The sequence below is a fragment of the Fistularia commersonii genome, chromosome 30 (genome assembly GCF_037954325.1).
Source record: "Fistularia commersonii isolate RoL2024-O1a breed Wild chromosome 30, RoL_Fcom_v1.0, whole genome shotgun sequence".
Classification (NCBI taxonomy): Eukaryota; Metazoa; Chordata; class Actinopteri; order Syngnathiformes; family Fistulariidae; genus Fistularia; species Fistularia commersonii.
In genome coordinates this window covers 3072387-3098981 of record NC_141313.1, presented here as the reverse complement: position 1 = coordinate 3098981, position 26595 = coordinate 3072387, and the positions used below count along the sequence as shown (strand labels likewise).

Here is a 26595-nt window from a genome sequence, read left to right as displayed (position 1 = left end):
AAACAAGTGTTCTTATGCCATTTGAATTACTTTTTTGTCTCAGTTTGTTTGAATACACAACTGTAGAACAGTGCCTCTGTTCGGCATTGGAGATAAAACTGCGTTATTAGATATTGAATTTAGTACTGTGTTTTTTTGCTTCATTTTCATAAATGTCGTATTTGAAATTGGGCCTTCCTGTATCCCAAGGAAATGTCTGTTGTGATTTATTTGTTATTGTGACAATAACAAAAGTTATTCAATTCTTGATATTTTTTCTATAGACTACATTAATCATCTTTCACTTGTATTTGAATTTTCCACCAAAAAAGGCTTTGTCCTCCAGGGATAAAGGTTTACAGGTTCTTTTTGTTTCTAATGGAGATTCCAATGGTGTTTTTTCCTCCAGGGTGATAAAATGCATTGAAATGTGAAGTTTTTCCACTGATAATATTTCTCTGTGTGTGTGTGTATGTGTGAGGGTTTGCATTGGGGTTGTCAAGAAAAAGAAAAAGTTATTTTGCATCAAAGATTTTTCATTTTTATCAAAATATTGAGTAACGCCTTAAGGGATAAGTAGGTCGACTCTGTGATCACATGAATATTTGTTGACATTGCACTCATTTCGGGGGCGGGGTTTCGTGCGGCGAGGCTTTTCTAACGTTGTGTTTATCAGCAAATCACAAGCCAGAATGCGCAGATTTCCAGACTCGACCAATCATATTACGTCTTGTTCGGCTTCGTCCAATGAAGCACAAGCTTGAAAGCGCACAACAAAGCGTAACAAGAAGTTTCCAAAATGGTGCTTGAAAGTACTATGGTCTGGTAAGAGCTCTACAAATTGCCTTTGGAAATTGTTTCTCAGTTATTATCGGCTCATAAACGGATAAAATGCACGATGAGGAGTTGGATAGTTGAGGGATGTCAATTAAATCCAAATGTCCCGGTCAAAGGTGCAGATAATTGTCACTGAAGTATCAACGGCTAACATTGGCCGGCTGAGTCATTGTTGCTAATAGAAAGCGACGTCAACTTAACGGTTACTGGTCTAAACTTGGCCATTTTCAGCGTATGTGACATAAATTTGAAATAAAACCTACGAAGTGATGTGATTTCTACGCACCTAGAGCACTGACACCCAATGACAGTAGTTTTTAGATGTGTTGCCATCGCTTGCTAACATTAGCATTTTGCTAATTAATATAACGTTAATATAACGCCAAATCCTTTGCACCTATCCAAACGGAGAGATTGTTCAAATGGAGTTAAATAAGGACATGGGGCTCTAACTGAATGGTAACATATCTATTGTGTGTACTATGGTGCTTGGGTGACCTGGAAGCAAGATGTCAACTGTGAAACGTTTTCTGCTGAATGATAGTCACAGTACGAACCCTTCACTATGAAATGATATTTTTGGATTTCAGTGTGGACAACAGTGAATACATGCGAAATGGAGATTTTCTACCCACGAGGTTACAGGCTCAACAAGATGCTGTCAACATTGTATGTCACTCCAAAACACGTAGCAACCCCGAAAACAACGTGGGTCTCATTACCATGGCAAAGTAAGGGTTCCTCTTGTAATACCAAAATGCAACAATGATCAGTATCTTCTTCCTCATTACTCATCGACATCTACTTGATAATGGACTGTTTACTCCTCCCGGATGTCTTGCTCTGTGCAGTAACTGTGAGGTCCTGACCACACTGACCCCAGATACCGGCCGTATCCTGTCAAAACTTCATGCTGTCCAGCCCAGAGGAAAGATCTGCTTCTGCACAGGCATTAGAGTGGCTCATGTGCGTAGATGTGTGATTTACATTTTAAATGATCATGCAGTAGCACTTATTCACTTGCCATAATTCTGAATATTTGTTCTCTAGCTGGCCCTAAAGCACAGACAGGGAAAAAATCACAAGATGAGGATAATTGCCTTCGTGGGGAGTCCAGTGGAAGATAATGAAAAAGATGTGAGTTTGAACTTTTATCACCTGATAATATTTTCTTACTTCATTTTCCTCCTCTGGCTTTGCCTTAACCTGCCTCTTGCTCATGTAGCTCGTGAAACTGGCAAAGCGCTTGAAAAAAGAAAAGGTTAACGTGGACATTATCAACTTTGGAGAAGAGGTGAGGAAATTGTATTCTGTTGTCAAAGTGTTTACTTATTGCCTGATTATTACTCATTAATAATAATAATAATAATGAGATGTATCCATTAATTCAGGAGGTGAACACAGAAAAGCTGATAGCCTTTATAAACACTTTAAATGGCAAGGAGGGGACAGGCTCCCATCTGGTCACTGTCCCTCCGGGGCCCGGCCTGGCTGAAGCCCTTCTGTCTTCCCCCATCCTGGCGGGCGAGGGCGGCGCCATGATGGGGCTCGGTGCCAGTGACTTTGAATTTGGTGTTGATCCCAGTGCTGACCCAGAGCTTGCCCTGGTAAGGATGTTGAGGATTTTTGTGTCAGCTTAGATCTCATGTCATCATGCAGTAGTATTCGATGGTTAATTGGGTTTAGAGAAAAAAAAATGTTGAAGTCAATATGCATTTTTGATGGAGTGCTCTAAAGAATATCTCCCTGTTTAACAACTGTAGGCCTTACGTGTATCAATGGAAGAGCAGCGACAGAGGCAGGAAGAAGAGGCGCGCAGAGCTGCTGCGGCATCTGCTGCCGAGGCAGGCATGCCCACTCCCGGTGCAGATGGTGAGAGGAGCAAAGATTAATGCTAGTTTCATTCACAAGAGTGCGAATAATAGCATACATTAGAATTTCTTGGGATGGCACTTGTGGCATAGTTTTCCTAAATGTATTTAATTCCCCCCCTCCTCAAAGAATCAGAGGAAGCTTTATTGAAGATGTCGGTATCTCAGCCTGAAACCGGTGCAGCAGTTCTTCCTGACTTTGGCAGCATGACAGAGGAGGAGCAGATAGCTTACGCGATGCAGATGTCCCTTGCTGGCGGAGGTGAGGTTTTGTATTAACACTGTCATACACAATGATCTTTTTGCCACAACTGATAGCAATTTATTTTCTGATGCGTGTTTGTTCAGGCATTGAATGTTGATTTTTCTGTTTTTAACCAGAGTACGGTGAAATGGAAACAGGAGCTCAAATGGATGCTACAGAATCAGTAAAGGTAATTTGCGATGTTGTGAAATATAAGGATGTGTACCTGCCAAGAATTAGTCCAATCCAAATGGAGTTACACCATTTAGAGCTGCCTCTTGAGACAACACAAGGAGAAAATATTTGTGAGTTTATCTTGGCAAGCCAGGCAAACATCTCTGACGAGACAGCTTGAAAGCCTATGAAAGAGAGACACTGGCAAACTTCCCCTTTTGTAAGACTTTAAAAAATCTTTTTGTAAAACATTTGCATCGTGAATATCTGTTTTGAAATGCTCATTTTCTCCATCCGCGACTGTTCAGCTTGATTTGATGTGGCAGCATGAGCTGTCAAATAATTTTCATGCTGCACACTGGCGAATTGACACTAAAAAAACACTAAAATATGACTCCGTAGTAGACAAGTGTTGGGATGACAATTTGCATTGTGTGGTTCTAATTGTTTCTCTTATGGTGACTGAACAGGAGGAAGATGACTATGACGTAATGCAAGACCCAGAGTTTCTCCAGAGTGTGTTGGAGAACCTGCCTGGTGTTGACCCAAACAACGAGACCATCCGCAACGCCATGGGCTCCCTATCGTCTCAGACCGGAAACAAGCCCGATAGCAAAAAGGAGGAGGAAAAGAAGAAATGAATGAAATAGGAAGACAGGGATTTTAGACATTGAATCGAAAGAGAACAATTACAGACTCACGCGGGACTGCTGATGCGTCGTCTGACTGACCAGACTCACCAGCTCTCCTAACATTTAGTACTTATCTTTTTCTGTCTGCCATTCTAAGGCGCCGATATAAAATAACCGTTTAACGAAAGGACGGGTTTTCTGTTTGTTTTCAAACCTGACTTGCCCTTATTTCTTTTCAAAATATATACCTCTCTACTACCTTGTGTGCTCTTTGTGCTATATTTCCCTTCTTGGATTTAAAGACAAATATTCTGCAGGAACATTGAATAATTCATGACAGACTCCCAAATTACATATTTAGCTAAATTTCTGTCATGTATTTGTGTTTTTTTGCAATAAAACCCATGTGTCATTGTCTTGCCTGTGGTGTGTTTGCTACACTCAGCTCTTAGAAACCCCCAGCCCCCAAGGAGCGTGGCTTTCTATCACTGTCAAGAGTGTGTGTGTGTGTATGTGTGTGTGAATAGTGGCCCTATCTGTGCCTCCAGTGTGTGTGTGCGCTGGGTAACAAACAATGATTCTTCTCTATCCGAATAGTCGGACTGCACAGTCAACTAAGGCCCTTGAGACACGTTCTGGATTTGTAAATTCTGGGGTAAATTAATAATTAATGTGACTTGTCACTGCTCACTGGGAAGATAGGGGGTGATTACTGCAAAGCTCTCTGCTCCATTTGGGGAGCAACCGTCCATCGTCGAAGTGCACAGTTTGATGTTCAAGGAAACGCCGCCGAAAGCGCACAGTGAGGATTTCCAGCGGGAACAAATGTACGTGTCGTTTCTAGCATCCTCCATGCATTTTCCAGCGCTATCACAGCCTGATAGGATGTCTTAGATCACGTGACGGGAAGCGCAGCATTTTCAGCTGAAAACGAGCTAGGATAGTCGGGAATCGCATATCCAGGTAAACAATCAAAATGCATGAAATATTGAAGGAAAATCCCCATCCCCGTCATCGTTTTCTTTGACATCGTCGACCAGGAAGCCACCGTGTTGTTCTCGCTGTCACACCAAACCTCAGCAAATCCCTCAAGTTGCTTTTTAATGGCGAACGCTAGCTGGTTAGCTCAGTGACCCCTCTGTCTTGGCTGGAGCTCAGCGGCCAGCTAGCCAGCCTCAGACTGGAAGGGATATTGTTAGCTCAACATAGCCGAGGCTGCTGCGGCGAAATGTGATAACGTTAGAACTGTCACGCCCTTAGCCGCTAATATGGTGTCTAACACAGCTTGAACACACACAGGAAGCAATGTATCCCATTCATCTTTATTTTAGCCCTGAACCTGTTACCCGAGGAGGTTTGGTTGCAGATAGACCGTCGCTAGCGCGTTAGCTGCGCGAATGCTAGTGTCGATTGCGTTAGCTCAGCTAGCATCCCTGAGATGAGGCTAACCTGCTGTGGTTTGTCAGTGACCAGACGAAGGTGCATGACGGAAACTGCATGCACGACACACCGCTGAACAACCGCACTCATGGTTTACATGCGTTTAGCTGTGCCACCCTTTGCAGAATGTGATCAGAGCGAGTAAGGCAGATAGATGGCAGTGTGCTATTTCTTTTCTCTCTGCTACCATGTCCACGCTCCCATGTTTTTGCAGGAGTTTATCCCGGTATGGGGGACATGAAGACCCCAGATTTCGATGACCTGTTGGCAGCATTTGACATTCCTGACATTGATGCCAAAGAGGCCATCCAGTCTGCCCCGGATGAGGCCGAGGGACCCCACGGAGCCACGGGGCCGCATCTCGGAAAGACTGACAGCGTGGTGGGCGTCGGGTCGTCGTTGAGACCGCCGAGCCCCTCGGAATCCCAGGCGGACACTTCCATTGTGAGCGTGATTGTGAAAAACAAGGTTCGCATCGAAACAGTAGACGGGGAGGATGGCGACACAGACCAGGACCCTATCGATGTGATCACGGGAGTCGATGTCGGTCCTCGACTGGGCGCCTGCGCCCCTGGCATGGCCGAATCGGAGGCGCTCAATCACAATGGCTTCGGAGCGTCCGGTGTCTCGACACCCCTCTCCCTCAGCCAGGCCCAGTCCAATGGGGCGCCGTGGTCGCTGAACACCCCCAAAGTGTCCACGGAAGTATCCGGAGCAGGTGCGGCGAAGACCCATAAGCAGAGCGGGAACATTTTCAACAGACTCAAACCGCTGTTGGGACAGGGGTCTGGAGATCCGGTGGGCCGGGCGAGGAAAATGCAGCTCCTGCAGCAGCAGCACCAGCAGCAGCAGGATACAGGTCAAGAAAGAGCAGATGGCGTCAAACCTTTGTTACCATCCTCCTCCTCTCTGTCAGCTGGGACTTCTCCCCTCGACGCGGGAGGACCCGTCGGACTAGCCCCTCCTTTCTTCCCACCTTCCAAGGCACTTCCCACTCCGCCCTCTTCCATCTCGTCGCACCAACTGCATTCAACGCAACCTTTTAATGGAGCTTCGAAAGCCGGGCCTCCTGGATTTCAGCAACCCCAGACGGAGGAGGAGGATTCCGACCCAGATTTGGGGAGCCCGCTGGTGATCCAGGAGACCCCGGACTCCCCGGCTTCCACACAGCTGAATCGTCATTACAAGTCCGACTTGGTCTCGGCCCAGCCCACGTCCTCTGCCGCGTCACACCCCAAACCCGGCGACACTCCCTCGGGAGCGTCTCAGACGTCATCCACCCCCGTGCCCGGTTTGACCGGAAGTGAGAATCCTCCGCTGGAGGAACGCCACCCGGAACACGTCATAGAGGAGAGAGACTCGCCGGAGAGTCCGGAACCGGAGATGCCAAGATCAACCGCCCAAGTAGCGGCGAAGAATTGCTCCAGTCCTGCTGTGGCATCTACCCCGCCTCCTTCTGAGATGAGGGAACCCAAGGAGGAGGAGGAAGAGATGGAGGTGGGGAATGGTGTCGAGCGGGCGGCCGATGGCAAGTCGGACAAGGGAGAAAACGCAGGAATATGCGAGGAAAAGATGGAGGTGGATGACGGCAAGCCCAAGTGTGTCTCTGGCGAGGGAGGAGAAGCAGGCGTGGCCGCGCCGGCTGCTTCTGGCGCTCCATCCCGACCCCTCAAAGTCCGCATAAAGACAATTAAAACCTCCACCGGCGGAATAACCAGGACGGTCACGAGAGTTGCATCCAAAGGAGGTGCGGGAGGAAAAGGCCAGGACCCGAAAGCACAAAGCGGGGAGCGCAAGATACTGGGAAACAAGGTCCAAAAGCTCGAATCCTCCCCTGGTCACATGACATCCCAGCAGCAGAAAGTAAGTGCTCTCAACGCTCTCCCGGTGTCCACGCTCGCCGCAAGCAGCGTGATGCTGGCCGCCGCAACAAAAGTGCAAAACAAAATAGCCGCGTCGGACAAGGCCAAAATCTCCGTCACCGCTGTCAGCATCACGAAATCGGCCGCGCTGCCGGCCACCCCCGCCGTGGCGTCGTCTCCGAAGTTTTCTGTGGCCGCCGGCGGGATCAGCGTGCGCACGGCCGCGAAAGGGACGGCGAACGGCGGCACCCACCAGTCCAGCAAGCCCGCCTCCATAGTGAACAGCACGGGGGCCGTCATCTCCCGGAGCCAGTCCAGCCTGGTGGAGGCTTTCAATAAGATTCTAAACAGCAAGAACCTGTTGCCGAGCTACAAACCCGACCTCTCGGCTCCCCCGCCGCCCGAGTGGGGCCTCCCCCTCCCAGCCACGGGATACCGCTGCCTGGAGTGCGGCGACGCTTTCGCCCTGGAGCGCAGCCTGGCCCGACACTACGACCGGCGGTCGCTCCGCATCGAAGTGACCTGCAACCATTGTGCTAAGAGGCTGGCCTTCTTCAACAAGTGCAGCCTGCTGCTGCACGCCAGGGAGCACAAGGAGCGCGGGCTGGTCATGCAGTGCTCGCACCTGGTCATGAGGCCTGTCACTGTGGAGCAGATGATCGGGCAGCAGGACATAACGCCTATCGGTGGTAAGTCAAGCTACGGCTAACTATCCGTAACCGAGGCGATGACGCAATTACGCATAACACATCATCGAGGCTTCACCACAATGCAATATGAATTCTCTATTTGGACAATCATAGGAGGTTCTCTGGTGCCACAAAGTCTGCGTACTGGGATTCATCCCAAACTTCAGCAGTGTTAATACAATGTTGTTAAAACCAGCTACGGTAAACTTACCTGAATAGGAGTCAAATAAGTTGCTCTAAAATTCAAATAGAAAGCTCTTGTAGCAGTGACACGGAAAAACCAAAGCAAAATCCACGTTTCACTTTTGCATCAATAACCGGAATCCCGCACGCGTATCATTACACCTCTGTTACAACAAACAGCTTTTAAAAAAAAAAAGTCCTGGTGAGTCAAAGTGACTTTAGAACAATCGGGTGTTTTTCATGAGCAGGAAACAGATTTTCAACTGTTTGATGAAAAGAGCCTCTCCTTTGACTCCCCCTCACCTTTAACTGTTACCTCTTGGTCGCTCTTTTCTCCGTCCTCCCTTCCAGTGTCCTCTCCCTCCACCACGGCCGGAGGCGCCTCCGTCCCCGCCAACTCCAGCCCGCTGAAGGACGGCACGTCTCCGGCGGCGCCGCAGCCCCGACCGGTGCGGCGCGCCGGGCAGGGCCCGCAGGCGCTGATGCCTTTGCCCTGCAAGAAGGCAGAGGGGCTTCAATACAACAACTTTAAATGTCCAGAGTGCCAAACGCAGTTGTCCGGCAAGACGGAGCTGGTCACACACTTCCAGCAGATCCGGGCCACGCCCAACTCGGTGAGCGTCGAGCGCGAGGGGGCGTCGCGGCTCTGGCGCGCAGGACGCCGACTCACTCTCTCGCACTAAATGTGTTTCAGACGTGCACGCAGTGCTCGCCCCCCATGATGCTGCCCAACTCGTGTGCCGTGTCGGCCCACCAGAGGATCCACAAGCACAGGGCGCCGCACGTGTGTCCCGAGTGCGGCGGCGTCGCCAGGCAGGCCAGCTTCCAGACGCACCTGGAGGAGGCCTGTCTGCACTTCGCACGCCGCATTGGCTACAGGTGCGGAAACCCTCCGCGCTCTTCGACGCATTTGTCCGCTCACTGAAAAGCGAATTTGCGCAAAGGTTTTGTCCAACATGGCTTCACACGCTTGTTACCAGGAAGGAAAATCAATTTCTCTTTTGACCAAATGATGCACAAAAATCACAGATTTTCCCCAAACAAACTCACCGACGCGCTCCGACGGCAGAGACGCTCCCGACCTCTTGGGTCCACAAAGCTCTTTTCTCCTCCGCGCAGGTGCTCCAGCTGCCAGGTTGTGTTCGGAGGGCTGAACTCCATCAAGTCCCACATTCAGACAGCCCACTGCGAGGTCTTCCACAAGTGCCCCAGCTGCCCCATGGCCTTCAAGTCTTCCCCCAGCGCCCAGAGTCACATCAGCACGCAGCACCCGACGCTCACCGGGGGACAGGCCAAGTACGTCGTCGATAGCGCGGCTCGCCTCTTTTCCCCCGCGTTCCACACGAAGCCTCGTGGATTCGAGATTGATAGATTGGTTTCCTCCGGTCTCTCCCCCTCCTCTCAGGATGATCTACAAGTGTGTGATGTGTGACACCGTCTTCACCCAGAAGCCCCTGCTGTACATGCACTTCGACACTCACCTGGCCAAGCAGAAGGTCCACGTGTTCAAGTGTCCCGACTGCACCAAGCTCTACGCCCAGAAAGGCTCCATGATGGAGCACATCAAGGTGCGTCCCCGCCCCCCCTTTTTTTTTCCTTTTCGGCTCTGCCCTTGTTGCCTTCTCGCGTTGCCCGCTCTCCGCCTCCTCCCGGTGAGCGCGGCGTCAGCCGAGGCATACAGTGAATCTTGGATCGGCCTTAGCGAGGTTTCCCTCCAGAGACCTCGTTCTAAGCTCTATGCCAAGTACAGCCCGCGTTTTGTCGTTGCGGTGCGGAAACGCCGGCTTTTGCTGTAATTTAAGGCATCGCACACAAGCGCTTCGATTAGTTCTGTGCCCTCCCTCTCAGACGGCCCATCGAGGACCTTCGGCCAAGCAGGAGGCCAATTCGGACGCCCCAAACTCGGCGGCGGCGCCGGCCAACGCGTCCGGACCCTCCGGCCTCAAGGCGAAACCCTCGGGGAAGACCGACAACTCTGACGGGGAGGACTGGGGGCGCGAGCAGGAGGAGGAGGACGACGACGACGAGGACGAAGACGATGACGGAGACGAGGACTACGAGGCCCCGTCGGGTCCAGCGGCCTCGGCAGGAAGCGGCGGCGGCGGCGGCGGCAGCCACCCCAGCACCCCCACGGAGTGGACCTGCCCCCAGTGTCAGACCACCTTCACTGACAACGACGATTATCTCAGTCACGTGAAGATGGAGCACGGCAAGGTGGAGTCAAACACTACTTGGAATCAAATCAACAATTACTGATCTGGTTGATTAACATCTACTCTGTTTATCTGTGTGTGTGTGTGTGTACGTGCGCTGCCGGCTCCAAAGTTCCCCTGTCGTATTTGCGGAGGCACGTTCAGCACATCCTCCAGCTTGCGGCGACACGAGCGAGTCATTCACGAGGGCAACAAGAGAGTCTTCCATTGCCAGTGAGAACCTTTGGCTCCGCTCTCCTCCTTGTACTTTGAGCAGACCCGACTTTGCTTCCGGACCATCTGATTCCGCGTCACGTGGCTGTCATTGCGTTACAGATATTGCACAGAGGGCAAGCGTACCTTCGGCAGCCGGTTCTTGCTGGACAAGCACATCCGGCTCCACCACAGAACCCCGGATGGACAGGTGAGGCGGCTGCCACCGATGGTTTTTGGGAAAAAAAGACGTTAACAGAATGTAGTTAGAGTTGTTTATCACCGGGGTGTTTTCCACAGGGCGCCCCAGTGACCAGGAAGCGTGCAGCCACGGGATCCGAGGGTCCGGGCAGCTCCTCGGAACAGGACGGGGAAGGCGGCGCCCCCGGAGCCCGAGCGGGAGACGAAGAGGAACACGCCCCGGAGGACGGCGAGGACGGCGGAGGCGGCGGCGCCCCCGCGAAGAAGAGCAGAACTTCGGCGGCGTCGACGTCCCTGGCGCCCGGCGAGCCGGAGGAAGAAGGGAACGTCTTCCGCTGCGTCCCGTGCGGCTTCTCCACCGAGGACGGGGCCAAGTTCCAGCGCCACATCCCCCAGCACCGGGCCGACACCGCCTCCTTCCAGTGCCTGCAGTGCGGCGTCTGCTTCGCCTCCGCCGGCTCCCTGGGCCGCCACCGCTTCATCACCCACCGCGTGCGGGACAACCAGAGCGACGCCGAGCGCGGCGCCCAGCGCGCCCACGCCTCTCCGGACGGCTCGCCCGCCGCCTCCCCGCAGGCGCAGGGCGAGGACGCCGACGGGAACCTGAGCTGCAGGGTGTGCGGCCGGCGCTTCGACAAGGCCTCGGACCTCAACACTCACTTCAGGACCCACGGCATGGCCTTCCTCACCGCACATAAGACGGACAAGCCCCAGTAGGGAGGGGGAACGGCGGACGGATTCCACGAGGAGGCGGCCGGTCAGAGAACCCGGTGCGCCGAGCGAAAGCAGGTCGCGGTCGAGCGCCGCCCGCAGGGTCGTTTTTATTTTTAAACCCCCCCGCCCCCTGCTCTGCGCCGCCTCCTCTTTCCTCCTCTGCGATTGTAACTGCATGTTTGATCAGATTACCGGTCACCTATCGGAGCCAACGCACTCCCAAACATCAGCCATACTGTGTCCGACGCGTTTCCTTCCCTCCATTTGCATCCGCCACCGTCGCCACACATCCAACCCGCACCCTCGAGCGCCCGGGACTTGTTTTTTTTTTGTACTTTGTCGACGTTGGCTAAAAAAAAAAAAAAACGAACTCACGCCGATTCAGAAGGAAGCAAAAGGAACTGGGGTGGGCTGGGGCGGAGAATGACACTGATTTTTTTTTTTTTTTTTTTTCTTTTTTAAGTTATTGTAATATTTATTTATATGAAAGCCGTTACTGCTGCGGGTGTCCGTCACAGCGGCTCCGACACAGTGGGGTTTTTTACCTACGACAGGAGACGCGGTCACGGGGGGGATAGGGAGGGCGAGGGAGGGGACGGGGGGGGGAGCTATAACCTGTGTTGTCAGTAATTTGTGATGTCGGTAAATCGTTAAGCTAGTAGAAGAGCGGCCAGGCTTCCTGCCAGTAGTGTGTGTGTGCGTGTGTGTGAGAGAGAGAGTATGTGCGTGTACTTGCCATGTAAATACATATAATTACACTAAAAGAAAGCATTCTGGGTTTAGTAACTTGCTCTGATAATGTGAATACATATATTATTTGTACTTGTACTGTTGGTTTTTTTTCTCTCTCTCCCCCTAATTATTTGAATTTTAAAAGAAAAAGAAAAAACGCGGCCCCTCTCCCTTAGAGGTTATACAGTGTAATTATGAAGCAGAGCGCGGGGAGGACGGGGGGGGGGGGGGGGGCGGCTTGTGTGTCTTAATGTGTATCAATACGAACGTGTATTTCTTTAAGACTGTTTTTTATCGACAGAATCAGTGCTCGCTGTGCTCACGTTTCTTTTGTACGTTTCCGAGACGGCCCTCGACCCCACCGAGGCGAACGGGCCGACCCTTTTTTTTTTTTTTTCTTTTCTTTTGTTTGTATCTTTTATATGTCATATCATATTTATATAGATCTATAGTGGAAGTTTCATGTCATTCTGTTTCCCATGGTCGTGGTCTGCTTGCTGAAATGCCATACACTTTTCGTGCTGTTTCGAAATAAATATGTAAAAGAGAACGGCCTCAAGCAGAGTGGAAGAGAGTACTGTGTGCTTTATAAAGACATAACTGCCGTTTAACTGCGTCAACTTCCGACGGATTCCAATTCATGCTATTTTGCTCAAAAATACTGAAAAAAGAAAAAACATTTTAGATTTATGGGATTCAAGTACAAGAAACAGATTGATAAGGAGTACCTCAGGATTCAACAAGAAACTCAATCAAAACTTTAAACTGCCCCTCTGGAAGACTCAGCTGATATATATATATATATACATATATATATACCAAATACAAAGGTAAAATATTGTGATTTATATTTAAAAAGAACTTGATATTACTTTTTGCTTCCACTACACTACTGCAGTCATTTAGAGCATCAATGGCTCTTGAAGGCAGAGCAGACGTCCGCTGGACAGAAATCATAATAATTCCCCAATAGAAGGTTGCTTTTGATTCCTCAGAGGGTTTTTTCACAGTCTGACCCTCCGTCTCGCTGTCCCTCCGCCCCGCCGCCGTCCAGCTCCACCGCTTTCCCCTCCGAGGCCCCGTCGGACGGACCTTCGGGGTGATGGACCTCGATCAGCAGCTCGTAGATGAGAGTTCCCACGAGGCCCCCCACGCAGGGAGCCACCAGCGGCACCCACCACCAACCTCCCCCGGCCCTGCAGACACACGTGGAGGGTCTGAGGTCTTCGACGTCGACCCCAACGGAAGACTAAAACCTGAAACACTCACGTGAAGACTTCCGGCCCCCAGCCGCCCACGTAGGTGAACAACCGAGGCCCCAGGTCCCGGGCCGGGTTGAGGGCGTAGCCGCAGTTGGAACCCATCGAGACGCCGATGACCAGAACCACCACCCCCACCAGGACGGGCTGGAGGCCCTCCGGGGGGGCGCAGTTCCTCCGGTCCCCGAGGGCCAGGATGCAGAGGAGCAGGGACGCCGTGCCGATCACCTGGACAAACACAGCAGGGTCAGTCGGGACTCTCGGACTGTCCAGAGGTGTCAATGACAGCGTGAACAGTTGCATGTCTTTGATTGACAGCTGACCAGAGCAGGGTAGACCCCGCCCCTCTCCCCATGGAGAGCTGGGATTGGTTCCTCACTTTATATATACACACACAAACGTAAAATGTATTTCTTTCTTTCGTGTGGACGGGACCTCACCTGGTCCACGAAGCCCCCCCACACGCCCAGGTAGTCGGCCGGGTAGGTGGAGAAGATCCCCGCCGTGGCCGTCGGGCCGCTCACCGTCAGACTCCCGCCGCCGTACGCCAGGATCGCGTCTGGAGAAGAGCGGGGAGAAGACAGATCAAGCTCATATCTGGAGAAAATACAAAAAAATGTGACCCAGGACTAAAAGTGCAGGTGATGAAGAGGGACTTCGGCAAGTCCCGAGTTCGCCCTACGACACTCAGCTGCGGGACTTCCAGCTCCTTGGCCGGCTACAAGGACTCTGGAAAACTAAAAAACAGCAGGGGAAAAGAGTACATAATACTGTTTTGTATGCATATGTGTGTGTGTGTGTGTCGGCCGACCGTAGTACTGCAGGCCGACCGTGGCTGCAGCCAGAAAGGCCCCCAGCAGCTGGAAGAAGGCGTAGAAGGGCAGTTTGCTCCAGGGATGGCGCCCCAGGACGCACAGGCTCAGGGTCACGGCTGGGTTCAGGTGGGCGCCTGACCGGAGGCGGACGGCCGGAGAGTCAAGGATCGGCGTCCGGGAAGCGACGACGACGACGGCGACCTCTCACCTGACACCCCGCGGGACACCGACACCCCCAGCGTCACTCCCACGGCGAAACCCAGGTTGATTGACAGGTACTCCCCTTTCCGCTCGTGGCTGGTCGTTACCTGGGCAACCGAGCCGCAGCCGAACAGCTGTGTCCAGGAAACGTTATACTTACGATTTGCCACAATTAAAATTTTATTTTCTCATTTTAACGACTTGATAACCGTCGTAAAAAGTTAGTGCTTCCATTACAGGTCACTGTTCCCTTTCTCTCTCTCTCTCACACACACACATTACATTAGGCAGACGCTTTTATCCAAAGCGACTTACAATAGAGGACATAAGGACTGCAAATAACACTTGCAAATACAAGATGCACAGGAAACATACAGAACAGTAAGCTGGGGTTAGTTTTGTTTTTGTTTTTTTTAAGACAAAAACGTACATACACACACACTGCATAGCCTAACTTGGTGCCTAACCTGATCTGGGGCATCTCAAGCATCAGCACAGTTAATAGTCCTGCAGTTAATAGTAAATAGTCCTGATAGTCCACACACACGCTGTGTTTATTATAATTTTCTGTATTTTTGTCTCTTAAAAAACATTTCCCCTATGTAAACGTACTCCCTATTGTGTGTTTCCCTTACCACACACACACGCACACACACACACACCCTGTCTCATCTTCCCCCTCTTCCAGACCAAAGTCCCACTGTCAGGATCCACCAGCTGCGTGAAAACACTCAGGAAACCAGAAAGATCTGGCAAATTAAAGTGACGTCTCTCTTCAACATGGGATTTTTAAAACGTGTGTGTGTGTGTGTGTGTCGGGGCACTTACAATCAGGACGTAAACTCCCAGACACTCGGCGATACACTCCCTGACCAGTTGGCTCCTGATCCGGCACCTGGCCAGGAGACGTTCAGTGGCCGACATGTTCTCGCTCTCTCAGAACCAGGAGGATCCGACCGGTCGAAGTTCTTTCCGGCGAGCAGCGCGCCTTTTCAGCCCACAGCTTGGGAGAACGTCACACGCTTTTATGGCACAGCTGTCTACCTGTGTGTGTGTGTGTGTGTGCACGTAGGCGGGGGAGGCACTCCGTGGAACATTCTTTAATCCAAATGAAGGCTTTGGGTGGAGAAGGTCCGAGAGCGAGCCGGCCTTGACCTCCTCCTCCTCGCCGTCCTCGGCCAGAGTTGTTGGCGGAGATGGAGGATCCACCTCTGACTCCCTCGGCTCTTTCATCAAGCCAAGAATAAAAAGCTGAACCGTGACAGCCCCCCTGACAGCAAGTTTAAATATCTAAAGAATATACACTGCTCAAAAAAATAAAGGGAACACTTAAAAAACACATCCGAGATCTAAATGAATGAAATATTCTTATAAAATACTTTGCTCTTTACACAGTTGAATGTGCTGACAACAAAATCACACAAAAATGATCAATGGAAATCAATTGTATCAACCCATGGAGGTCTGGATTAGGAATCACACTCAAAATTAAAGTGTAAAAACAAACTCCAGGCTGATCCAACTTTGATGTAATGTCCTTAAAACAAGTCAAAATGAATCTGTGTTGCTTCCTGAGTGGACACTATGATTTCACACAAGTGTGATTGACTTGGAGTTACATTGTGTTGTTCAAGTGTTCCCTTTATTTTTTTGAGCAGTATATAAAGAATTTTTAAATATCACAAAAAAAAAAACTACAGGTCTGTTAAATATCCCAACATTATTATTTCACAGTAAATACTTGCAGACCTGGAGCTTTTATGGATGACCTTTGGGGAAAAATCTCAAGTTACTTTTGCAGTAAATGCACAAACATACACATAAATGTTAAAAATAACGTGCAAAATACAGTACATATTCCTCCTATGGATTTGTGCTTTTTACTTTGGTCATTTGATCAATGAAGCCCCAAATGTCCAATATATCACTTTCCTCTTCCGCTTTGAATGTTTGAATGACAAACAAAAAAATAAAATAAATACACCAAAAGGTCCTTGTAAATATATTAATTCTCTTTATTTAGCTCACACCTGTCCAGGCTCGTCTACCAAACGATACAAAAATAAAATTGTGGGCTGTCAGAATCGTTTGTCCCTTCAGCCGACGGCCTCGTGTCCCGGGGGTCAACCAGGGAAAATCAGTTGCCATGACAACAGGCTAATGATTCAACTGAGCGGCGTCACCGAACGAGTTGTAGTTAATCGCGGGGGCTACTCGGGGGCTCTAACGCGTCGCTAACTCGTCACGCCGGACGGGTAACATTTAAGGAACATGAACGGAGCTGCAAGAACTACTTCTCCACTCGGGCAACTGAAACGTTCAAGGGGCAACTGAATGCAGCAAAAAAAACACAGATAAATCCAAAAGCAATTTTCGATTTTACCGATGAGTCCGTGGTGGAGGGACTGGGATGTTCAGACAACCTCGGTCTAACTCTGCTTCCCTGAGCACGTCTGTCAGGAGTAACACAATTTGGCTAAAAACGTGCCCTTCTGGAAGCAAACTTAAAGATATCGTCTTTTTCAAATTCGTCATTTCAATCACATTTAGAGGATTCTGAATCTTACCGAGCCGTCCCCTCATCAACCCTGGGAAACCCTCGAGGCACGACGGGTTCCCCGACGCCGCGCTGAGAACCCCAGAGGCGAGGGACAACAAGAACATAAAGGGTGAACTGCTCACATACTTCTAGGTCTAGAGGTAACAGAATCTACGGTCCTCCAGTCCGGTCGGGATGCTTCACTACTTGAATCCTCCGAAGAACTTGGAGAAGAAGGAGTCGATGTCCTGCAAGTCGGAAGGCGGTTGAGGGGCGGCTGGAATGGGAGCAGAGAGCACCGGATTAGAGTTATCGGTCATCTTGATGCCTTCAAATAATCTGACACGGAAAGGGTGAACCTTTTAAAATCATATTTATCTGCAAAAAAAAAAAAAAAAAAAAAACACGTTCCTAATTCTTCTGAAACCCAGGTCGGGATGTCGGATGACTCCGATCTCCGTGACGATCATCCTGACGGCTGACGGGATCCTACGGACACTGACCCGGCCGACCCGCCGCAGGCTGGCGATCCGGACCCTCCCAGGTGTCGGCGCCTCCGGAGCGAGTCACCGTGGTTTCCTCGTTGCCTTGACCGTCTCTGATGGTGCGTCGCTCCTCCACAGTCTGACAGAAAACCGTTTCAGAGCGAGTGAGGGAAAGCGGTAATAGAAAATAGGAGGAAACGTCTCTGTCGACCCGACGGGAAGGTCGGCGGGTTCTCTCACCCCGTCGGGCTTGACCACCTTGGTGACGGTGACGGACTGAAAGAAGGGCCGCGTGCCAGGCTCGGCCGGCGTCCGGCCAGCAGGTGGCGCCAGGATCTGGTCCAAACCGCCAGAAGACACTGCAGAGTCCAGATCTGGGAGGGACGAGGGGAAGGTGATCCGTCAGCGCGCACGCGGCGTCTCGGCCGAGACTGACGCCGAGAAGGTCTCCCCACCTCTGTCCTCTTTGCGCCTCTCCTCTGGGGCCGCCTGTGGCTCCGGTCTCCAAATATCATGGAACTTTTTCGGAAAACAATAAAGGCAAGGCGTGAGAACGCACGCTGCGACCTCATGGGAAATTTAGAGAATATCTGAAGGTGAAAGTAGCGGTTTGTGTCTCTTCTACCTTTGACAAAGGGGCCCAGCCGTGGAACGGCGAACCGGGAAACTCCGGGGACTCGGAAGAAGGGCGGGCTTCATTTCGGGGCTCCCCGGGCGGCCTCTGCCGGTAGGCGTCTGGGGATTTCAGCATGAAGTCTCTCAGCAGGTTCCCGCTGGAGCCTCGTACATCCTTTTCCGCTCCGTCCTGATGGGGCGGAGGCAAGATCCTGGGGACTCCTGGAACGGGACGTCGACAAGCGTAAATCCCAGAGCACCACGGCACATCACCAGGGGTTCAAAACAACGGAAGGTCATTTTTGCGGAAACAGCAGCGTCTGCTGACAGAATGTTTTAAATACAGCAAGGAACGACACACACCAGAGGGGAAAACACTTTGTGACAGAGAACATCTACTTCTGGTCCTTTTACGCTGACTGGCAGCAGGGAAGGATCTCTGTGTTAGATTTCTTGGGAACCTCTCCATCTTTACTTCTGCTAAAACGTGGACTCGGTTTTTTCAGTTCTAAATCCGTGTAGCATCCAAATGAATGGCAGCATTTTACTTGATCCCATTTCCCCATGGATTGGCTTTCGTGGCCCTTTTTCAAAAGCTTAAAAAAAAAATCCCTTTTTCTTCTTCAAACTTATATCTGCCTCAATGTATAAACTGTTTAATAAAACTGGGATCACTTTAGACAGATCTGACCGTTCAGCTCCTCTGTTTTCACGGCGAAGGCTTTACTCTGCAAACTTGTCACATGGATCAAAAATAAATAAAAGTAACAAATCTAAATGCTTAAGTTCTCAGCCTCTCCGAACTGGTGACCATGAGCACGCGAGACCTGTTGGAGCGGCTCACCGAACACAAAACTTTAGCAGCAATTTGTAAAACATTTGTGAAGGATATAGTCACTCACCAGAAATGGGTTTTTAAACCTTCACCAAGTACATCAGTGTAATGTGGTTAAAGATTAATCATTTGAAACTGTCCGATATTCATACCGACCGAAGTGTCCCGACTCGGACTCTCGGTCCCTGTGGCCGAGCTGAGAGAACATCTCCTCCATCTCCCTGAGGACGTGTCCGAACATTGGCGGCTCGTGGATCTTCATCCCGTCTGCGCCGAAACTGAAGCCAAATCTCCAGGTACTGTCAAAGGGGTCCTGGTGATGGCCCCGGAAGCCATCGTAGCCGACCCCGGCTTCTTCGACATCATCCTCGTCGTCGTCGTCATCGTCGTCGTCCTCGTGGGTCATGGCATCGAAGAACGGGTCCCTGGTACATCACACCAATTTTAGCAGTGACTGACTCTGAGCTTTCCATGATCAAATACTAGGGATAGGTCACATGGGATTAGCACAGTTAAGACAGAGACCAACAAATGGGTTATCTAGTAGAACCGACCACATAAGCTCCTTTTAAAGAGATGGAAACTACTGGACACGGTTCGAACTGGTAAAATGAAAATCTGAAATTTAAAACACATTTTGTGGTATTTCTATAGGACTTATCCACTGGACACAACGTGGGGCTGAGGCTGTGGACATCCAGAACCTCCGCATTACCCAACGCTAGCAAAGATCACCACAGCCTGTGAACCCACGGCCCCGATTAATCAAACAACGTTTTCTGCTCCAGAACTTCAACGAATTTCCGAGGAATGTTCCACCCAAGCTACAGTGTTGACAAAACTTGTGCTAGCTTAGCGTTAGCCTACAAACGGGTACGTTTATGGTTCCGCACCCCTACCTTCTCCCGCGATAAATTCCTCCAGGTACCCCGAAGAACCCTCGAAACAAATCAAAAACACTCATTGAGGTGCAGCTCGTTGTAAAAGAAAAAAAATAAAATTAAAGCATAACTAAAACAAGGAGTAAAATACGGGAACTAACGGCAGAGGACGGCGAGTTACAAACAAGTGCCGTAAAGTGTTGTTGATGTCGCAAAGTGACGTAACCGGAAGTAGCGCTGAGTGACCGTTGTGAATGTAAACAATGCGCAGGTGGAAAATGAATACAAATAAATGGAGCCGAGGGAGGGCCATCTAGAAGGCCATCTAAAGAAAGCTGAGCCAAAGTCCGTCACATAACCTTTATCCGAGTTTTGGAATTAAAAGTCACAGCACATTTCAATTTCTTGCAACTGCTGAATTTCTAATTGAAGATGATCATTTTTAAAGATACATAACACTATTTGATTACACTACACATTTCTCGAGGCAATTTCAGATGTATTTTAGTCTCTTGATAAGTTTTAATATCAGGAGCCGATGCACTTCTGGTATTAAGCTACATTTTCCCAATGTTATAGCATTACTAGTGCTTTAACTCTTACATTTTAATTTCAGAAATTTCAATTGCATGTCATTGGTATGTTTTTTTTAAAGGATTAATATAACTGCACAAGCCAGGTAAATTGACACAAAACAAACGTACAGTATAGCACAAAACTGGGGGAAAAAAGTGGTACAAGAACCCCAGACGTGGGACTAGACGTTTTGCATTGGAAAAAAAAAAAGGCAGAGGAAAAAAGCAGCAGTAAGGCTGATGTCAAGGCCACAATGGATTTTAGTCTGAGTTGTTCAGTCACACCGAATCCCACCGAGAAGCCAGATAATGCAAGAGGAAGGAGGCCCGCTGTGTGTGTGTGTGGTGGTTAATATGGAACCGCTGATCCCCAGGCGTCTGTTAGATAATGGAGGCCGAGAAGAGAAAGCCTAAACCCTGAGTCAGATGGCCTCACCGGTGCCAAACGCAGCATGGCACATTACCACACACAGTTTAACTTCGACTCATTGTTCAGACTTCCGTTGCCAGACAGAAAAAAACCGCTTCACACAACCAGACGGACCTGCAGCGACAGACAAACACTGCGCTGTTGTATTTACAAGCCACATAAACAAACAGATACAGATTAAAAGACATTCACATCCCAAATAATGAAAATGTCTTTTTCTTTTTTATTTACTTAATATTTATATATTTTTACAAAATAAAAAAAACTAAACAAAAAGCTAACAAGTCTGCAAGGATTGGAGAAGGAAAAGGAGAAAGTGAACAAACGGACTACAGTACTTGTTTTTTTTATATATATGTACAAGACAAGTTTTATCCATTTACATTTTTTTTTTAAAATGCACAGTACAAAAAGAAAAATAAACCACTGACAAAAAAAAAAAAGGAAAAAAAAACAAAACAAAAAAAAAAAAAAACATTGAACAATTCTGTCCGTTACTCAATGCTGCAGGTTTCCGTTATAATGTGAGGGGACAGGTGGCGGTGCAGGGAGGAGATTCAGGGGGCCTCAAGAACAAAATCAAAACACACCGGAAGGCAGATTGGACTCGCGTTGGCCTCGGAAATCATTGCTGAAGAATTGGGATCTTTATGCAACATAATTAGAATCCTTGGGAACGGTTACTGTACAAGTCTTGATTTTCTTTTTATACTATGAAAAACCTGTGCTAGGCAAAAAACAAAGCACAGTACACTACCACGGCCCCCCTGTGTGTACAAACATGCACGCAGTCACATGACAAACACACTTTTCCTCGCAGTCCACGCCAGTGAGCTCGCTTATATGTCTTTATATATAATATATCTATATTTAGTAAAAAATAAACTTCACAACTCTACTGATTTAGAGAATTGTTTCTTTCAACTTAAAATGACATTAAAATTAAAAACGAACATTGAACAGCAATTGAGCAAAATCAAAAAAACATTTGGGAGGGGGAGGGAAGAGCTTCCACGCAAATGAAGGAGTGTGGAATCGAGGTTGAGAAATACAAAACCAGCCTGTCCCTCCCCCACCTTCAGATATTACTTCATTCCTCCCTATTAGCAAACAAAAAAAATTAAAATAAAATAAAATTGCGGGGAGAGCGGAAGTCGCGAGAGAGAGAGAGAGAGAGGAGAGACGAAAAGACAGTACAGAGAACTTTCTTTTTTTCTTTTTTAGAAAACAGTTCTATGTTACAGAAAAGTGGAAGAAAGTTGGGGGATTAACACAATACAAATTCCCAAGACTCAATTAATCACCTTTTGACGGTGTATTTCTATAACCATATACTCTCCGACCTCCCCGTCTTGAGCCCCCGCCGTCCCTCGCACCCTCCACGCATGGTTACGGTGCCGGTTCTCTGGGCACAGCACCTCCTCCGACCGCGGTCAGAGCTGCACCAGTGCTGGGCCAAGAGACCTGGGGGGTGGGGGTGGGGGGGCTGTTTCTGCCAGGGGAGGAAGGAGTTTATATACGGGGACTGTTTGCGGAGGGGGAAGGGGGGTTAGGGTGGATGAGGGCCCCCTGCCCCCTGCCATTTTCTGTCAACAAACGTGAGGGCCCCGCCGATGGATGTTAGTTTGCCCCCCAGTTGTAGCTGTTGTATGCGGACTTGTTGATCTGAGATTTCTGCTGAATGGAGGCGTTCTGGCTGCGCTGGCCGGTGCCGCTCTGTTGAGAGAGGAGAGGAGGAGCCACCTGACATGATGCATTCCACTGGACAGGTTGAGTAGCTCTCGTGACTCATTGTGCACGACAAGCGCCATCATCTATCTGCAGAGCATACTTTTTGCCCGTAAGAATAAGAATCGGCTTTGACCCGCTACAAACAAGAGGCGGTCAAATATCAGGAGTGGTCGTCTCTATAAGAATCATCAGATCCACTCTGAAAACAATTTTTTTTTGTCGCATCGATGCCTTTCTTTGGTTTTTAAATCAGTCCGCGTGAAGACAGCGAGTCGCGGAAGCGTACGACACGCGGATCCGAGGTGTGAGACGCAGACGCTACCTGTCCGTCCTGCTGCAGGTGGTGGTGCAAAATCTGAGAGTGGGGTTGTTGGTGCGGTGCCAGGATGTGCATGAAGGGCGCCGGTGCGTAACCAGCCGCGGCTGGGGGGTTGATGGGTCCTCCGCTACCCAGAGCCGAGGGAAGGCTGAAAGAAGGTGTTGGCGTGCCGGCGTGGAAACCCTGTTTCTCAAACGACTACACGGGGGGGAGGAAGGGGGACAAGGAGAAGAGACGTTATTATTTGGATCAACGGTCTAATCGGCCGCTATCACACAGGACAAGGCAGGAATCGAAACACTGCTGCTTCCTGGTTCCCTCTGCGTCAATACCTAATGCTCTCCGTTCAGGGGAAGGATCTTCCAGTGTCCAGGATCCTTTAAAATCATTTAAGGGAATGCTTGAGAGTTCGAAAAGACCCACATTCCTGATTCACTGAACCCTGTGATCCGGACTGGAGGGGACATGAAAATTTAATGGACAGTACCAGCTGTAAAGCAACAGCGGACTCGCTGTTTACATCGACAGGCCGAGCAGCCGTGGCAGAGGTAGTTTCTCATCATGCATCATTTATAAGATTCTTTTTTTTTTTTTTTTTAATCTTTTTTAAAGCGGACTTAAAATGTCCTCTTCTTCTCTCAATCAGCTAACACTGAATTAAATGCCGATTGAGCACGGTGTCGACCAGTGTAGTCGATATCAAACGTGACGCGGCCAAGTCTCCCTGGCTTTTGACTCAAGCGGGCTGCGAGATCTATATTAGGAATTCGGCGTGTAACCTTGAGCCAGGGATTACTGTGCTGCCGTTGCACCTCACTGCATGTATGAAAAGGAAAAGGCAGAACAAATCATCCCGCCCCTGAACCACCGGTGTCGTATCGTCGCCGTGTCGCAGCTCTGTTACGCAACACTTTAAATGCCGAGTTGATTGACGCCGAGGAGAAACTATGCGTAAACAAACTTTCACTACGGTGGGGTTCGTTGCCAAAGGCAGCGTAAAGTGTAAAGTCAAAATAGATCCGAGCAAACAGTGAACGTACCTGCGTCTTTGTGTAAACAGACCCTGAAATATCAGGTACCCCTGTATTGCTTGACGTCACAGAGACTCCTGCAGAGACAAAAGAAAAAGGAGGGCCCGTGTTAACCAGACACACTGAATACTCAAAGAAAAACCAAACATTCACCGGTCATTTGATTAGAACAACCTGACCGGCAAAATTGCCACATGGTATATGATACATAGAAAATCACATATCTATTGTCCTTTGAGGAAATCCTTTTTTTTTTTTCCCCCTCATGCCTGGCAGTTTTAGTAGGAAAAAAAAAAAAACACAGGAAAATGTCTGGTCTATTTCTATGGCAGTTCCCTCAGATGGTTTCAGCAGGATTTCTTTTCGGTGCGGACAGCAGATAGAGATGGGCTGAAGAGATGGGGACATGTGTGACGAGCAGGAAGTGGTGAGATAGGGTGGCGGGCCAACGCATCAGTTCCAGTCAGCGGCTGCACGTTCGAGACTGACTGTATCTGGTGGTTGCTCTGGCAGACGCTGCATCACCATGGAGACACGGAACAAGGTCAATGGGCGTGCAAAACGAGGTGGACAGCATGTATCTGAGATTTCATTCAAGTGGCATTTTCATGTCTGACGTCAAGGAGCGGGAAAGCGAGTACACAATTTTAACGGCGCTGTCAACAACGGGAAAGAGGGACAAGTCGAAAGAAAAACCCTTTTCTTAGAAACAAAACAAGGGCGCAGCAGTTGAAGAAGGTTTAGAACAAAGTTGACGGAAACTGTCAAATCCATTGATGGATCAATGTAGCGACGAGATGCTGTTAACAGGCTACAAACGATATGCTGCTGCTGACAGTCACAGCAGGAGGACAACCAATCCTTGTGGATGCGGCTTCATAAAACCAGGGAGGCAGGAGGGGGAGCTCTGCCATGGAGGTGTCGGCTTTTTCAATCCAAAAATTAACAATTAACATGTGATGTACTGCGTTTTATGCATGATAATAGAGATCAGGTGGGAATACCAGGAGGCTGTCGTCCTCCTCCATTTCATGACAGACGAGTTAGTGAGGCCACACACAAGTCAAGGCCAATACGATGCTTGGAAAAATAAAACTATAAAAAAAAAAACAACAAAAACAGTCGGTTACTCTTAATTTTTTTTTTTTTTAAATCCAAGTCATTTTCACACCCACTTCATGTGGTTTTTCCCACTGTAGCCATATTCAAATTTGGTAAAGAATTAAACCAGTTCGGGTCATATTGCTGAAGACATTTTTCTGACATTAAATCATTAAAAAAAACAACAATGGGCTTTAAATGGACACACACACACGCACACACACACACAGCATGACCTCAATATGGAAGTTGTGACAATTTACAATTTGAGCTCTTGTAGCTCAGTAATGTGGGGTGGAACGACCTTGAAAACCCAAAGACTCAGTTTATCAGACTCTTCCAATCAGCCCAGTGAATGTTCAAGCTTGCAGGAGAGCGGAGGCTAGCGAGGTGTGAAACACCAGCTTGACTTTGTGACTTGATAATTTATGATCTTGAAAATATTAAAACTACAATTGCACAAGATCTGCCGTTTTCTTGAACGAGTACCTCCATGTTTGTTTGGGGAGCTTCAGGAGGCTTGTTAAAGTGGAATATACTGACATTCTTCCATCGGCTGGATTTCATTTGTTACGCTCTTAAAACTGACTTGGGAATCCTACGTTGAACGCGGAAAATGTTTCATTGTGGTGTCAGACAGCCCATCTTATTTGAGAAGAAAATGATCTGCCACAGAATTCAGGGTTGGACTTGAAATCTGCCATCAGGACATCTCCAGAAACCGGGCCTGTTATTTACCCCCCCATCCCCACCCCAAAAAAAGGCTGAAAAGTAATCACAATTTAAGTAGTATCCATATTAAAAGGATTTACAGCCCATATTATTGCAGTTTTTAATCCTCCTGCGGTATCTTGATTTTTTTTTTTTTTTGGGCCCACCAGTAAATCATCCTCAAAGGAAAAACCTTACTGGATATCTAACTCTCTTATCAGAAGCCCTCAGATTTTCCACCCTCACTTTTATTGCTGCGAAATGCAGTTGCGCAGCAAATAAACCGACTTGATAAATGTCGCGCACACCTGGCTGGAAGCAGAAATTTTATTTGAGCTCCGTGCAGTTATTGCCTCCATGACCAATCAACTCCCCTGGAAAAAAACACATCGGGTCACTCAGATGGTTTGCCCTTCCGCTTGGAAATGGCACGAAGTGGGCGAGGAGATCTGCAATAAGAGTTTAGGATATATGATAAGAATTTACCGATCTTCAGGTGGCATATTATTCGGCAGAAGTGTAAAGTCCATGAAATGCCGCCTTCCCCCTTTCATGCATTTTGGACTGTTTGGATCTGTGTTTATATTAAGGTTGCGAGAACCTCACTTTGAAAAAACAGGCTGAATTTGCATCAAGTGTGACCACAACTTCTCTGGTAAAAATCAGCCGTTGCTCACCACATTTACCTCTGCACAATGGAAAACTGAAGCAAACGTCCCTGCCTGAGTACGTCGAATCCCTCATCTGGGCGTCCCACTAAGCACCTGGGAAACCTGAGCGGCGCTAAAGCCACGCTGAGGACCATCATTTGGTCCGGGAAGAGGAGCATGCCGGATCAGCTCACGGACAGCAGACAACTAGTTTCATCTGCGGCGATGTGACGCTTTCGGGTCGTGAATTGAAGCAGTGAACGAACAGAAGTTGGCCTCTCTGTGCCTCAACAGGTTGGTCCGGGCCCTCACCCGCTGCTTCGCGTATCGGACTTTCAAGTGCAGCATTCGGACGGTCGAAGATCACCGCCTCTCCTTCATTTTGCCTTTTTTCAAGGAACAGCGAAAACACATCTCTTGCAGCATAAGAGAAGCCACTGATAACCAAGATAGG

General features: G+C 49.0%; 5 protein-coding genes across 10 annotated transcripts in view; 2 read left to right on the top strand and 3 right to left on the bottom strand.

Annotated features, from left to right (window-relative positions):
* Positions 1-724: 724 nt before the first annotated feature.
* psmd4a (proteasome 26S subunit ubiquitin receptor, non-ATPase 4a) lies at positions 725-4154 on the top strand. Its single transcript, XM_086177854.1, has 10 exons — positions 725-804; positions 1407-1547; positions 1668-1782; positions 1867-1953; positions 2042-2110; positions 2208-2423; positions 2580-2688; positions 2818-2949; positions 3069-3121; positions 3576-4154. The coding sequence occupies exons 1-10, from the start codon at positions 779-781 to the stop codon at positions 3744-3746; spliced, it is 1119 nt and encodes a 372-aa protein (XP_086033980.1). The 5' UTR covers positions 725-778; the 3' UTR covers positions 3747-4154.
* Positions 4155-4484: 330 nt separating this feature from the next.
* znf687b (zinc finger protein 687b) lies at positions 4485-11789 on the top strand. Of its 2 annotated transcripts, none has more exons than XM_086178363.1 (10): positions 4485-4564; positions 5392-7728; positions 8263-8525; positions 8606-8790; positions 9031-9207; positions 9317-9479; positions 9760-10125; positions 10237-10337; positions 10440-10527; positions 10617-11789. In XM_086178363.1, exons 2-10 carry the CDS (start codon positions 5406-5408, stop codon positions 11232-11234), a joined length of 4284 nt encoding a protein of 1427 aa, XP_086034489.1. In that variant the 5' UTR covers positions 4485-4564; positions 5392-5405; the 3' UTR covers positions 11235-11789. The 2 variants fall into 2 exon arrangements, with proteins under 2 accessions (XP_086034489.1, XP_086034488.1); XM_086178362.1 differs by lacking the exon at positions 4485-4564 and adding an exon at positions 4666-4700.
* A 1439-nt stretch (positions 11790-13228) lies between these two features.
* On the bottom strand, positions 13229-15162 carry aqp10b (aquaporin 10b). Its single transcript, XM_086178371.1, has 5 exons — positions 15067-15162; positions 14246-14372; positions 14034-14171; positions 13663-13781; positions 13229-13450 (listed from the first exon to the last, which is right to left on the bottom strand). The coding sequence occupies exons 1-5, from the start codon at positions 15160-15162 to the stop codon at positions 13229-13231; spliced, it is 702 nt and encodes a 233-aa protein (XP_086034497.1).
* A 1066-nt stretch (positions 15163-16228) lies between these two features.
* Positions 16229-19809, bottom strand: hax1 (HCLS1 associated protein X-1). Its single transcript, XM_086178370.1, has 7 exons — positions 19612-19809; positions 18869-19137; positions 17888-18099; positions 17718-17781; positions 17503-17636; positions 17281-17401; positions 16229-17054 (listed from the first exon to the last, which is right to left on the bottom strand). Exons 1-7 carry the CDS (start codon positions 19674-19676, stop codon positions 16981-16983), a joined length of 939 nt encoding a protein of 312 aa, XP_086034496.1. The 5' UTR covers positions 19677-19809; the 3' UTR covers positions 16229-16980.
* A 960-nt stretch (positions 19810-20769) lies between these two features.
* Positions 20770-26595, bottom strand: part of ubap2l (ubiquitin associated protein 2-like) — a 28777-nt gene continuing 22951 nt past the window's right edge. For all 5 annotated transcript variants that reach the window (XM_086178364.1, XM_086178369.1, XM_086178365.1 and 2 more), the window contains 3 exons: positions 23689-23756; positions 22652-22846; positions 20770-22314 (listed from right to left, as the gene is read on the bottom strand). In XM_086178364.1, coding sequence (XP_086034490.1) covers positions 22219-22314; positions 22652-22846; positions 23689-23756 — 359 coding nt within the window. In that variant the 3' untranslated portion in view covers positions 20770-22218. The remainder of the gene's footprint in view (positions 22315-22651; positions 22847-23688; positions 23757-26595) is intronic.